At 34.4% G+C, this 15,262-nt stretch overlaps 1 protein-coding gene and 1 pseudogene across 1 annotated transcript; one reads left to right on the forward strand and one right to left on the reverse strand.

Annotated features, from left to right (window-relative positions):
* Positions 1 to 810: 810 nt before the first annotated feature.
* On the reverse strand, positions 811 to 3,382 carry LOC145092530 (transcription factor BHLH094-like). Its single transcript, XM_079030478.1, has 6 exons — positions 2,760 to 3,382; positions 2,154 to 2,351; positions 1,994 to 2,059; positions 1,849 to 1,917; positions 1,705 to 1,776; positions 811 to 1,261 (listed from the first exon to the last, which is right to left on the reverse strand). Exons 1-6 carry the CDS (start codon positions 3,078 to 3,080, stop codon positions 1,133 to 1,135), a joined length of 855 nt encoding a protein of 284 aa, XP_078886604.1. The 5' UTR covers positions 3,081 to 3,382; the 3' UTR covers positions 811 to 1,132.
* Positions 3,383 to 12,960: 9,578 nt separating this feature from the next.
* Positions 12,961 to 14,344, forward strand: LOC145095348 (adenosine kinase 2-like; annotated as a pseudogene).
* Positions 14,345 to 15,262: the final 918 nt, after the last annotated feature.

Genomic DNA, 15,262 nt, shown 5'->3' on the forward strand with positions numbered 1-15,262 from the left:
GGAAAAGTGAATATACCATTAAGGGTATATAAGCTTAGGTACCCAAACTCACCATATTACGTCGTTTTGTATCACATATACATATTGTAATTGTCAAATGTTCTTCTAATTCAACTTCTAACTTGATTTAATTCCAAAAATTTTATAAATTTTATATTAATCTTCCTATTACATAATTTTTATTTTTAGTTATAATATATATAGCCTAGTAGGTGTTCGGCATAAAGATGTGATGTAAGAGGAAGATAATAGTGAAATTTCATAAATCTTGAAAGTAAATCAAGTTAGGGGTTAAAGTTTAAGAACATTATAATGAATATATCAAACAAAACGATGTATTATGATGGGTTTGGGTACCTAAGCTTGTATACCCTTAAGGGTATATTCACTTTCCCCTATATATATATATATATATATATATATATATATATATATATATATATATATATATATATATATATATATATATATATATATATCCTGTTTATATATATATATATATATATATATATCCTGTTTTTGTTCCGATCCGACTTGAAGAAAAAACCTTCCGTTCGAAAATCAAATGGAAAACTACTACATATAAAAGTTGGTTTTGGATTCAAACAAGACAATTAAATCAATCCTTTCAATTCAAACTAATTATGTTCTCTCTTTTTTCTGTCCTTGAAATAGACACACACCTATTTATAAGCTTTTTTTTGGTAGTACTCTATACGTAGGTAAGGCGCATTGAATACGAGCAACACCTCACTATATAAAGTAAATTGCATTTACATCTTATAATTAATTATTGATGTCAACTTACAGTTGTAAAAATTGAAATGGATTGAACTTTATTTAATTTCGTTCCATACAAATTATGCTTCTCATCTTTAAAAAAAAAAAGTTAACAAACAATTTTCATGATATTGTTTGCAAGTAAAAGGGCATATAGACTACAACTACGAGATGTATGAGAACAAATAGTACATACATACTTGATACTTCTTAACACATGCAGATGGATATAAATATATTTATATATAGATATATAGATATATAATTTCATTATATATGTTGAATTTCATTTCATGGTGTATCTTCTTATTGCCATCGATTGTTGAATTATGGTGTAATCATGAATCATGAATCATGATGTTCTTTCAAAGTTTCCACCAATTTGCATGTGCAACCATTCGGGTGATGATCCCCTACTAAATTCCCTTGTGGGTTGTGCACCAAAGGGTACTCCTGTCATTTCGAATGTTTGTTGACCAAACTGAAACACAAACATTGACTTTTTAGAGAGAAAGACTTAATTACTACTGTATTTTTTTCTTTCTTTTTTACTTACCGGATAAACAACAATTTAACAAAGAAATTCATTAAAATGAAGCTTTTCCAGTTAAGTATATTTTCATATTATTTATCCATACGTAATTTTGCAATTTAACTTATAATTTTTTCAATTTGTAATTCACAAAATTATCAATTTTGACATATAATATAAAAAAAATGTCTGAAAGCTTTACGGTTTGAATGAACAAAAGATTTACTTAATTTTGTCAATTTGTAATTTAAAAAAGTAATAAACTTGACAAATTATATAATGTCAAAATGATTAAATTGGAAAATGTCTTGAAAGTTTTACTGATTGAATGTAAAAAATAAATTATAAATGGTTAAACAGCAAAATTGCCAATTATATAAATCCAAACTTACATCTTTTGAAGTAAATCCTTGGGGACTTGGGTGTGATCTTGAGGTGACAGCTTCAAGCTTCATTGATAAAAACTGTGACAAAAATTATTTAGAATAAAATAATCTTGATTTGTAATGTTAAAATGACAAATTAATTATGATTACCTCGACTTGTTGCTGTAATGATTGGATGTAATTGATTATTTCATCAAGAACAAGCGCTTTCCCAATAACCTGAGAACCCAATTTTTTTTTTTTAATAAAAATAGAAATATAAAACAAGAAAAAGAAGATAACAAATAAATCACACCTTATTACAACCAGGGACAAGATCTTGGAGAATTTTCATCCTTTCACTTATCTTCTCCCTTCTAGCCTGTCGACAAATTTGTCCTTCAAAAGTTATAACAGAGTACAAAAGAAAAAGAATTTAATTTTTCACATTTTAGATAAGGTTAGAAAGAAATTACTCTTTCTGCTAAACTATGGCTGTCGGTGGCTTGACCCCTTCTTGCTCGAACATGAATGTAATCTTGTTTAGATGGATCAGATGGTTTTCCACTGTTTTCTGCTTTCTTTCCAGAGCTTCTTTCAGGTTCTGGTTTTGGTTTAGATTCTGATTCGTTTTCAAGCGCCAAACTCTTCAATCGTTTGCCATCACTATCAAGCTGATTGAAAATTTCAGAAGAACTGAATTCAGAAAGGAGAGCATGAAATGAAACTGTTTCTATGGTGTGAGTTTAATAGAATAAAGGTTGGTGAGGTCGAAGAATTTTGGATCGAGATTGAGAGAATTGTTTTCAACGTAGAGAAAAAAGCATAAAGTGGAAGATAATCATGCTTTAATTTCTAATTTGAATAGATTCTTTTGGATTTCCTCCGAATTTGACCATGAAAGTCACGTGAGGAACTTTAAAGTCTAATCTGAGAAATCAACTTAGGGAAAAGCAATTGAAAATAGTGAAGCATAGTAGATATATATAACAATATTCAATAGTAAATCCAAAGCTACAGTGAATTTGATGCAATCAATATTGAATCAATTAGATTGGTAGGGTTGATTGAATATTGAATACCATGCTATTGCCATTGCTACGGCTGCTAGTTGAAACGCCTTTAGACGAATCATCATCTTCACGTCGTTTCTTACTCTGATTACTATTCCCTCTCTGGTCTACAACCATGGGATCATCCACCGCTACATGATCTCGATTATCCACAAAAGCACCGCTACCACCGCTATTATCCCCCAATTGCCCCATACCGAACGCCACCGCATTGCCACCGCCACCGCCTAGATTTATCTGAAAGGGCCAGATCTCAGGCAAATTACACAACGAAGACCCCGTGTTACCTGACCGAAAACCACCTCCATTCATCATCATCGGCGGATCCATCCACGCAATAAAACGATAACAAATCAAATCACCATCCAACTCCTGGAAACCCTATATTGCGTCAAACAAACTTCAACTCGTGAGTGCCAAATCAGCTAGACGGTTGAAAGAGAGATGTAGATACTGATAAGTATATGTAGAGAGAGAGAGAGAGAGAGAGAGAGGGTGGGTGATAAAGCTGCTTGTGATCTCCTTTGACAGTGGAGGGTTGTTGGGTGCGTACTGTACCCTCCACCAGTGTACGTTAGCGAGGTAGACCTCGGGAGTTGAAAAGAAGTGACTTCTGAGTGAGGATTCTCGGAGTGTCGAGCGTTTTTCTTTTTAAATAATCACAAATCTGTAACCTGTTCTCAGCCGTACGATTCGCCAAAATAAATATTTTTACATTTCATTATCTTCAATATCAAATATTTACATCTACGGAAAATTAATTTGGTAAAAAAAACTTGCAATTACTAAATTTTTATTTTTATACATGCTGTACCAACAAAAATGCTATTTTAACCGTCTATTTCAGGTTTAATTGGTTTATATATTCAATAAATATCATTAAATTCATATTCGTTTTCCATAAAACACCATTAAATCACCAATTAGATTCACATGTTACGAGTTAGAGATATACTTCGCTATGTTTAGAATCTAAGGCTAGAGGGAGTGATGTCATTGTTACCATACTGTATTTCATTTTGCCACACTTCAATACCACACACAATGAATGATATATCATGAAAAGAGGAATCAGAAAGAAGAGAGAGAAAGATGGAGGAAGAGTGAGAGAGGGGATCATGACTAATTCTTGACACATTCCTCGAACCACAGGGTCTAAACCATGGAGAGAGAGAGAGGTGTTCATGGTGGTAAAACATGCCACATGAACTCTATCTCATTTTTACTACATTCCACTCCCTCTAGTCAAATTAGAACTCTAGTGGAAGTTAATCATAGTTTTAGGATCCAAAATCATAGATCTTCATTATAATTGTAAATCATTGATTTAATATTTTGAGTAGTATGTTAATTAAGGCTTAAATCATGTATCCATATGTTAAATAAAAATTTTAGAGGTTATTGTATACTTATAGCTATAGGTCACTTGGAATATTGTTTGAAATGTTAGAATCAAATGCATCAAGGTACAACATCATTAAACAAACTCTAATGAAACACTAAAACATTACTCTAGAGGCAACAAGGTGGTTATTTTATTCCAACCAATCTTTGAAAGTCCTTATTATTAGGGGTGTTCAAAACCGGATATCCGAAAATTCGGATAGTTGATTAATGATATCCGAATCCGTATCCGAAATATCGGATATCCGAAATTCGGATATCCGAAATTTTGGATACGGATTCGGATTCGGATATTAAACCGGATATCCGAATTTCATTAGTTTTAAATAAAGAAAATAAACCCTCCAAGAACAAGAACGTTTCCGTGCATTTGTTAGGTATAATAAGACTTCATTTGGTCCGGTTAAATGCAAGTTACCTTATGACACCTGAAGATCTTGAGAAATCAAACTCAAATTACTAAAATCAACATAAAAAAGGTAACATTTATACCATCTTCACTTTGCGTACCAAGTAAAAATGTTAATAACTTGTCTTTTTGAATTTCAAATGAAAAAACCCAATGCATTAAAACTATTTTTAATAATTTTTTATATTATATATTTCGGATTTCGGATATCCGAAATATCCGAATCCGAAAAACCGGATATCTGAATTTCGGGTATCCGAATTTTCGGGTATTTTCGGATCGGATTTTCGGATTTTTCGGATCGGATGTTCGGATGCGGATATTTTTGACCACCCCTACTTATTATATCGTGAGGGATAGCTTCACATACCAAATATGAAAGCCAAAATATTTGGCCATTAAAATTCATCATTTTAATGTGTGGTTGGATTGAAAACACCATTTTAATTTGTAAACATCACAATTTTAGTGATTTGCCATTGGAGTTGGTCTTACTGACCTAAAACAACAAAATAATGGAGTTGAAAAATTACACGGTCGTGTAATTTTCAAGGCAAAAGTTACATGTATCGTGTAACAGTCTTAACCAAAACTGAAAATACCATAACTCTTTTGGTATTGATATGTTTGACTTTTTTGGTATTGTTGGAATTTAGAATTAGATTGTGTCTAGTTGTAAGAGTTTGTAATGTTTAACGTCTTTTCTTAGATTCCGATTTAACTATTGTAATTCTGATTTCGAAATCTTATTTAATCTTAGGTTTGCAGTTATGAACTTGACTTAGGATTCCTTTCTAGTGCTTCTACCATGCTTATATATAGGAGTACTAGTTAGTAGAGATGTAAGAGTTTTTGTCATAAAATAGTTCTACATAAACTTTGTAACAAACCGTTCTCTCAAACCATTAATGAAATCAGATCTTATTTACATATTTGTGCTCATCCAAATCTTTTACATCTTCATATGACGTTTTCATCTTAGAATCTTTCGTTCCTTTTAAATTTTATCAATAACATATTTAATAAATAAAATAAGATTAAGAACACTTATTGTAATTAAGGTTTTATTAATGGATAGTCACTTAGTTAATCATGGATCACTAGTCAATTGTCTACATATAGATGTGAAGTGTTTGTTGTGCAACTTGAGGTGAATATTTTACACCTTTGAATACTTGTCCATGTTATAATGATATTATTTGAAACTTTATTATATGAAATATTATATGTATCTATTACTGGTCTACTATAGGTACTATGTGTTGCATTTTCTTTCACTTCAAATGTTATGATGATATAGTTTCTAAATCAGGAACGTCCTTTAATGATTTAACACCCATGTAGCGAGGGACATTAAAAGTAATTATAACGATGAATATAATAAATAATAATTATTGCGATGAAAATGATATACATATTAGTTAATGCATTATATATTAATAATAACCGATGTATGTTGAATTGAATGTATGACTAAATATCTTGTATGAAGTATGCTTATTTTTTCTATCCATGTGCTTGCATTGGTACATGTAACTTGATATTGATGGCCTAGTGAGGTTGAGAATTTTTGGATAGTTTTATTTATGTCATTTAGGGATGATACCCCTTTGAGACTTGGTGTGATGTTTCATTTATACATTGTTTTGGTGCTGGTTTTCAACTTTGAATTTTTGATGGACTATTTTTGAAAGTAATATTGATGATGTTTTTAATACAACAAACAAGACTTTCATTGCCTAAATCTGTTAAATAATATTTTTTAAAAAATTAAAAAAGGTGAAAAATCACGGTGTTATAAATAAGAGCTGAAATTTTTGACCACACCTGTGATTGTTGCTAACCTGTGAAGAAAGCCTGCCAAAATGGGATATTATTTGCTGAAGGCCCAAAATGGAGTTGTTGTTGTCATGCTAAAATATGTCGCCTCTTATGCTGGGGTGTAGTTGATGTTGGGCTGAATAGAAGACCCATTTGATGAGCAATCGGTCCTCAAAGTTGCTAAGTTGACAAAGACAGAGGGTACAAACCGTACCCTAGCAAGTCAGATTTGTCGCCTACGTCTACTATTTGCCACCATGTCGGCCTTTATTTTGACCACTGTTGCCATCGCAACTGTTTTGGCTGCCATTTCGGTCACCTTAATATTTTTTCCTCAATTATTTTATGAAAAGTGAGAGTGATTCATAACAAGAACCATTGGGGACGATAAATGCCTATAATGAGATATGTTATTGGTTTGTTATTGTGCTTGTTTCATCCACTACTCATTGAGTAAAATCATGGGTCGAGTCTTCAAAAAATGTAGGAAGTACACTCGATGACGTATGAGCCTTGCAATATTGGCGTACTTTAGTGATAGATTGTTAATGGTGTATGATACACGGTTTTTCTCTGGAGCTGGTGCATCTATGTTGTCGAGAAGGCCAAGAACTTTCTTTATACATGTGTAATACTCGGTTAGAGTAGTTACCAGTAATGATATTATGAAGCTCGTTATCGAGTTCGATGGCCTTTGTGAGACAACAAGATCTTTGCGCAGGGACAAGGTTTGAGAACTCAAACCTTGAGTTAATGCTTGAGATCAATGTCTGCTTTCAAATAGATGTTCAAGTCAAGGCTGGACAGACTAGTCAAGTCTTAGATAATTAGTTCAACAAATGATCAAGACATTAAGTATGAATAAGTAAACAATGATCAAGGAAAGATCAATAAATGAAAAAGAAGAATGTTTTTGATGTGATAAAGATAAAAATGCCAAAAGTGAGAGAAAAGATCCGTTGTTGACTTGTATTGAATGCTCCTATATATAGGAGAGAGTATTACAATGAGTTAACTAAGTAACTTACATAGGACTGTACAAAAGAACTATTTCTAACATTCTGATTGTCCATGAGTACAAAAAGCTAAGTCCTATGAGATGTTACATCAATACAAATATAATAAATGACAAAAGAAAAAATAGCATCCTTCGGATCTGCAAGCATTCCGGACTTCAGGATCAGTTCCGGAATGTGTTCCTCTTCAAGTTTCTTCACTCCTTTTCTCCAGCTCTGGACATGTTTTGGATCACATCTATCTTCGGAATCGACAGCCTTCGGAATATACTTAGGATTGCTAGAGGTTCACTTTCAGGTTCCAACACTTTGCATCCTTGTTATCTTGAAAGGGAGTTTCTAAGCTTTTACCAATCTCATGAGCAAACACCTTCTTCTTAAATGTCATATGTAGCAAAGATTAAGATATAATAATGTATATCCACATCTTTACTATGAAATCAATAAACTTTCATTCGCCCTTGTTGGACGCAGCAAGAGCTTTGTTGTTTGGAGCTTCAAGGTGGCAGTTAACACCAAACCTATAACAATGAGTTTCGGACAATTCACGTCAAGCATCATAATTTAATTGGCCGAGATCAAGAATCAAAGGGACCGATGGCTTTGATATCAGTAATTCCATATGGATTTTCGGTAGCATTGGGTGGCACAAACATGATTGAGAGTCAACAAAAAGAATGGATGTGATAGGATGGTCGTTGGTGAGCGTTCACAACCGACAACTAGGGTTGATGATGAGAGAAATTCTATAAGTGTTTGTTAATGCTATGATACCATGAAATATGTTATTCTCATTTTAATGATATTATTCCAATAAACCTATATATATATATATATATATATATATATATATATATATATATATATATATATATATATATATATAAAGCACTACTAGAAAACAGCCCTTTAATGACGCGCAAACAATGACACGCGATGATTTACGATATGCAAAATCGTGTGCCCTAAAAATAATGTCATCTCTTCCAAAATTTGAAGGATAGAGGACACGCTTTTTTGCGTGCCCTAAAATTAATGTCCAACAAAAAAAACACAGAGGGCACTTATTTAAAAATGGGTGTCGTCTAGAAATGTCTCTTTATATTTTTTTTAATGAAAGGCACGTTCTCTTCTTTTGCAGCTGGGGGGAAACGAAAATCCCAAAATATTGAAAGGCCGCCATTTTTATCCTCTACCTTATTTCCATCGTTCTTTCTCTCTCTTTCTCTCTCTCTCTCTCTCTCTCTCTCTCTCCCCCTCTATATTTCTCTCACTCTAATACCCAAAAAACCCTAATATCATCACCAATCCTCTTTTCTCCCATGACAAAATCACAATATCACCAAATCTCTGATCTCGTCTTTTGAACAGATCTATCCCGCAAGGGTTCTCAATTTCTCTATGCTGATGTATGGTGACACGAACAAAAAAAGGAGTGTAGCGCCTCTACCTTTCAATTTCATTTGTCGGTTGCTACTTCACCTTCTTGCTCTGCCGTCCTTTTGTTCAAAACCGTGTGCTCACTGGAAACCTCGCAAACGTTCAACATATCCTCAAGACTAAAGTCTCAACATACCAAAAAGGCGATATTTTCCGGTCAACCCTCTTCGAGCTGCTTGGAGATGGAATCTTTAACGTCAACAGGTTTTTTAACATCGTATCCGAGAAACGACTTAAAGAAGCAGTTGCCGAGATCCGTCAGTTCACCACGAACATATTGAACGAAAAGAAACAAGTACTCACGACCGAACCCGTTGATTTGTTATCACAGTTTCTGAACTCCGGTCATTTGGATGAAAAACGACGGATATTGTAATCAGCTTCATACTCGCCGGAAGAGATACAACTTCAGTGGCTTTGACAGGGTTCTTCTGGTTACTTTACAAGAATCCACCGATCGAAAGTGAAGTTGTGAACAAAGTCAAAGACAAAGAGAAATCAGATTCCTCCATTTACGATGAAGTGAAGGATATGGTTTATAATCATGCTAGTCTCTGCGAAAGCATGAGTCTTTACCCTCTAGTTCTGGTGGACACGAAGCAAGCAAGCGCCGATGACGTTTTACCGGACAGGACCGTTGTGAAGGAAGGTATGATGGGTCAGGGTTCAGGGGCAGTGAACCATTTGTGTCTCATCCTGGAATCGGTGATTCCCCTGATCATGGAATTGAAGAAGAGATAATTTGAGCTGCAATTGAGGCTTCCAAACAGGATTCCCAAATGAGTCAAAGGGATGTTGTTGTACCTAATCTAAGGCAATTGGAGGATCCTGATTTAGCACAAGTAGTGTCTCTATCTTTAAAGGTTTGTTCCTAGTCTAATCTCATTTTAAATTCAAATTAAAATCTCAAAAAAATAATAATAATAATATTGTTTTGATGTGACAGCATGTACACGAGAAAATCGGGGTAGTTGATTCATAGTGGATCATTCAACAAGTGGTCCCCTCACTCGGGAGGCAGGTGAGACCAACCCCACCCCATGTTATACTGAAATGAAAATAGAATGGTATAATTGAAAGTAGAATGTTGTTGATTCAGGGTAAGTCTGAGAAAGGTGAAGCTCCATGGAAGGGGGGTAAGAGATAGATGCAGAAGTATTAGGGCATACTCTCCATACCCAAAAAGCTCAAAACAATGCAACATGTCTAAAATGCCCTTTTGCAAAATCAACTATTCAGGTTTGTTAAGATATTAAAATTGTAAATATTTTATCTTGCACTTTAGATGGATTATTATCGATGACTTTTGACCTCTTTGATTGATCCGGATCAAACATATGGTACTGATTTGTTACTGCATCTGATGTGTTTCTGTTTCCAGCAAGTGGTACTCCAAATATTTTACAGTTTCCATCTTTCGGTGTATGTTGAATAGATAATTTTGGAATCACATTCATCATCAATGTGCAGAGAATAAAACAACACTGAGATTTATTCAACATGCCTCCATCAATTAAGGCTGATAAAAAAGCAGCAATAGATGTTGCAGCATGGATGTTCAACATCGTGACTTCTGTTGGGATCATCATTGTAAACAAAGCATTAATGGCCACATATGGTTTCACTTTTGGTAAATTCTCTCTTCCTTTTACCTCATTCTTGGAATTCCTTTATAACTAATTACATCTTTATACTTTGTAGGCAACAACAACATTGACTGGATTGCATTTTGTGACTACCACCTTGATGGCCCTTGTTCTTAGGTGGTTGGGCTACATCCAACCCTCATATCTTCCCACTTCAGATTCGATATTCGCGTGACACAAAGCTGAGTATTTTGTTTGTTCTTCTTGGTGTTGCTGTATGCACTGTTACAGGCGTGAGTATTATCAAGAGAAACTATTCTTTACATCTTTGTCTACATGCACACACTTCTAGATTACTAGGGTGTTGTTTATGTTACAAAGAGATAATATAATACCCTTTTCCTATAAACCTGCCATGCTTGTCTTTTCATGCTGATTTTATAAACTGATTGACCATTAACCTGTAATGTTACCATCCAAAAACCAATTAATTTCAGGATTCAGTGGAAGATTGATACAATACAATAGGTCATTTTAATAGATTGATGAATTTAAATATTTTCGCCATTTTAAAAGATTAGGCTTTCACTATAGGCTATAGCAATTCTTAGTAATTCTTTTAAATATATAGAGAGTAAATAACATTTCCACGTGTTACAGTCATTTTACGGATTTGGTCCGAAAATAAATCTTTTTTTCATCTTTGGTCCTTATTTCATTGTTTCATGACACTTTTGGTCCCTAACATTGAATCCTTTAACAACTGGTGGTTAAATGCATGTAAAAAATGACTATTTTGCCCTCAATTCTAATAACATATCAGTAGTATAATAACTGATATAAAAGTAAGGTCAAAATGGTCATTTTGTGTCTAGTGATCAATTGAAATACTACTACCTTGTCAAGCCATACATCAATAAGACATTGCAAGCATAGTTCTCAAGACAATTTTTTCTGAACTCCCTACATCATCTGTTGCTCAATCAGTTCTTGGGATGGAATCACATACTCCATTAGTAAGCTCCATCAAAGATGGTTCATTCACATTGTCTAATGATTTGTGGAGAATCAATGACATCAGTGCAAACTATGGCATTTGTCCTTCTTACCCTTTTTCTTTACTATTACGAAAATCCATCAGGTGATTTCATAGTTACTGCACTTTTTCTAATTCTCAGTTTTAACAGTTATCACATGCCATTTGTTCGATGTAGGCACTAGAGCTGTTCTGGGAAGATTATGCCAACCGCTAATTGGGCTAATGATGAATATGAGAAATTAATGTTGCACTACTAGAAAAATAGCCTTTTACGACGTGCGAACCATGACATGCAGTGATTTATGATACGCAAAGGTGAGTGTCTAAAAAATAATGTCATCTCTTCCAAAATTTAAAGGATTTCAGACGCGCATTTTTACGTGCCCTAAAATTAGTGTCTAAACAAAAAAAAAAAAAAAACACAGAGGGCACCTGCGTGTCGTCTACGACCGTCGCTTTATAAATTTTAATAGAACGCGCGCGTTCCATCCGGGGAAAATGAAATCCCAAAAACTTAAAATCCCCGCCTTCCTTTTTTTCTCCCTCCACTTTAATTTCCCTATTAGCTAGGGCTTTTTTTCAAGAACTTGCCCCGATTGCCCTCCTGTACTGCTCGTTCTCTCTTCAACTTCCCTTTCTCTCCTTCTCACTTCGACAAACCCTTTCTCTTCTTCTCAGTTCTCGATGTCGACAACTTCTCCCACCTCCGACGTTTCTCTTGGTGTTGGCGCCTCCCACCTCTGACCTCCGTCTAGCCCCGCCCCACCGTCCAATGCTTTCCAGCGTCACCCAGCCGATGGAGCCCCTCATCTTCGGCAATCTCACCTCGCCTGCCCTTGCCAGCAACATTAGGTCCAGTGACCTTAGGGTCACTGCTTCTATTGCTAAAATTTACAAGCCCTATGTCTTATTAAGGTATGTTTTTCTTGATTCTAACTTCTCAATGTTTTCGTTCTTCTATAAGATTCTCATGGCTCCTTTACTTTCCATCTTCGTGCTGTTAGTGTTTGTACTCCACATTTCCTCTGAATCCATGAGAGAAGTAGTAGAACAAATAGATGGAGAAGAATTCACCGAGGAGTTGCTTTTCAGGCCACTTCCTGATCAGAAAGCTCTTTCTGATTTTCACTTCGAGAGTAGGGTTCCTCCGACAAATTCTTATGGACATCACCACCGCCTTTTTCCCAAAGCTATCTATTAGCTGGTATGATTACAATAGTTCGTTAGTTACTTTACTTGATCAGATTCATTTTTCTATCTAGGCATTATTTGAATCCTTAGGTTTAACAGTACCAAAGGCTTTCTCATTGTTGCTCTGGTCCATCCTAATTGAGTATAAGGTTTAATGATTCATTGATTAGGATGATTTGTGAAGTTACATTATATTATTGTATTACTTTTTTATATAGATTTCAACCAATCGTATTTGTGGTCTAAATTAGTATTTGTGGTCTCATGATTCAAACAATCAATGTGCCACTCTGAAGCTTGAACGATGAGAGCACTAGTGGGTGCACCATTTCTAACAGCTTTTAAGGTTCTGAAAGCAACCATGGCGGAATTTCCAGCTCTTAATGGTCAAAGCGTTTCTTATGCTATACTCTAATTCCCTAATGGCACAGTTAACCCACCATACACCTATCCACAAGCTTTGGAGCCGTTGTTTGTTCTCATGGGTTCTTTAGAAGTTGGGTTTGTCGACACTACTAAGAATCCAACTTTAGCACTCTCTGCATTTGGTACTACAAGCGTAGGGACTGTATCTGTTCCAGATTCAGTTTTCAATTCGACCATCAATGATTAGATATTGGCCATGTCATTCAAGACCGACGTTGCTACCATTCAAAAGATAAAATTTGGGTTTTCAGGCTAATTAAGTGATAAGTACTCGCTTAATAATACCGCATGTTGTCCTTTGTAGGTAACATTTTTTTTAAATAAATAAAAAATAAGGAGCTTGGTGGGGGTTGATGTTTGTATTGTATGCTGTTGCAGTGAAATGGGTGCTCATTTTTCAGCTTGTGGGAGATATCTAGCTGCTTGTGTTGCATGTGTGCTTCCTCAGTTTGAGAGCGCTTCAATTACTGATTATATATATATATATATATATATATATATATATATATATATATATATATATATTCTAATGGTGATGATGATGTTTATCAGGTGCACTATTATGTGGATGAGGGTGCCAACCTATGAGCTGCCAACTGCTACAAGGCAGACCACTTAAAGAAACCAGAGAATTGGGCGTTGGGTAAATCTTTTAACAATTTCAGTCTTTTTTTAATATATTATACTAAATTACTAATATTAATTATCATCATCATGGACAGTTGAAAAGGCCAAGTACATCTATATTGTTGGCTTTTTCCTTACAGTGTCTCCTGAATCAATCCAACTTGTAGCTGAGCATGCAACTGCAGCCAACAAGGTAATAATGAATGAGTAATACACCGATTCGTATGAACTGAAAATTTCTTATCTTTCTGACATTATTACCCCCCTGTGTAGGTTTTCACAATAAACCTGTCAACACCATTCATCTGTGAATTCTCGAAGGATGATCAAGAGAAAGCATTACCTTATATGGATTATGTTTTTAGAAACGAAACTAAAGCAAGAACATTCTCAAAGGTTCATGGGTGGGAGGTAAGAAAAAAAAAGATTGGTTAAAAGATGATATGAGTATGACATTGACAAACTTTTTTATATAAAAATTGGTTATTCTGTTTTACAGACTGATAATGTGGAGGAGATTGCAATTGGTTAAAGAAAAGCCGATTGAGGAATGTGTGAGAGCTAGATGTTATGCCTCAAATGTGATCATTCAAAGATCAGGCTGCACCTACCCTGAGAAGCCTGACTTTAGATAGATTTCTTCATGAATGTGGTGGAGGTGGACCCAAATTTTATTTTAGGGTTGTTCTATTATCTCTCATTATTATTATTTACCTTGCATTATTATTATTATTAAACCTCTTAAACCAAATCTTGCATTAGAGTGAGAGTATACACGACTACTTGTTTGATTTGTTTTGGAGGCCTGAAATTATGTGGTGTTTGTTGGTCTCAAAGTATACATTTTATAGTGATTAATAAGTTTTTTTGTAACTTTTTTTTGGTTAATGTAAAAGATAATTCAAGGATTAGTTGCTATTGTGGTTTATATCTTTGTTGTATTGTACGTTTTGTGCTTGAATGTTGATATATTGTGACTTTTGTAGAATGTTACTTTTGAATAGAATCTCCAGCTACATGGGGGAGGTTGAAAAGAATATTGATTATTGAGCTAAACAAAAAAGATACTCGCCATTCCAATATAAGGAAATCTCGGGTAAATTCTTATTCCTAAAACAAACTTTGGCCTTATTTATGAAAACCGTTGAGTTCGATTGAAAATGACAAAAAAAGTTAATTGTTTACATATCTGTGGGTGTGGATGAGTAATTTTATTTAATAAGTAATTTTTAGAGAATTCTTTATATTTTGGATTGTTAATGCAACACCTTTAAAAGCTCCAAAATGGTACCAATGCAAAGCTGGAGTGTCTTTTGGTTTTGGTGGGAAACTAGCTCGTTTCTTTTCACCCAACTGGATCTTCATCTGGAGCTTCAGAGGTAATTCTAATGGTTTTCCACTGCATTCTCTTTTGCAAATTGTGGGAAATAGCAACATACTTTGCCTCTTTACCAATATGGCTAATGCATATTGATTCTAACCATATTGGTAAAAACTGAAGTCTGCATACTCACATTGGTAAAAAAGGAAAACTGTGTTGCTATTATTCATAA

This window comes from Lactuca serriola, chromosome 3 (genome assembly GCF_051521515.1).
Source record: "Lactuca serriola cultivar US96UC23 chromosome 3, Lser_US96UC23_V15, whole genome shotgun sequence".
NCBI classification, from domain to species: Eukaryota; Viridiplantae; Streptophyta; class Magnoliopsida; order Asterales; family Asteraceae; genus Lactuca; species Lactuca serriola.

Coding starts and splice junctions, on each gene's coding strand:
- LOC145092530 (XM_079030478.1), bottom strand. CDS start 3,080: ATGGATCCGCCGATGATGATGAATGGAGGTGGTTTTCGGTCAGGTAAC. Junction 2,060..2,153: donor GCCATAGTTTAGCAGAAAGA/GTAATTTCTTTC, acceptor ATTTGTCGACAG/GCTAGAAGGGAGAAGATAAG. Junction 1,262..1,704: donor AAGGATTTACTTCAAAAGAT/GTAAGTTTGGAT, acceptor TTTGTGTTTCAG/TTTGGTCAACAAACATTCGA.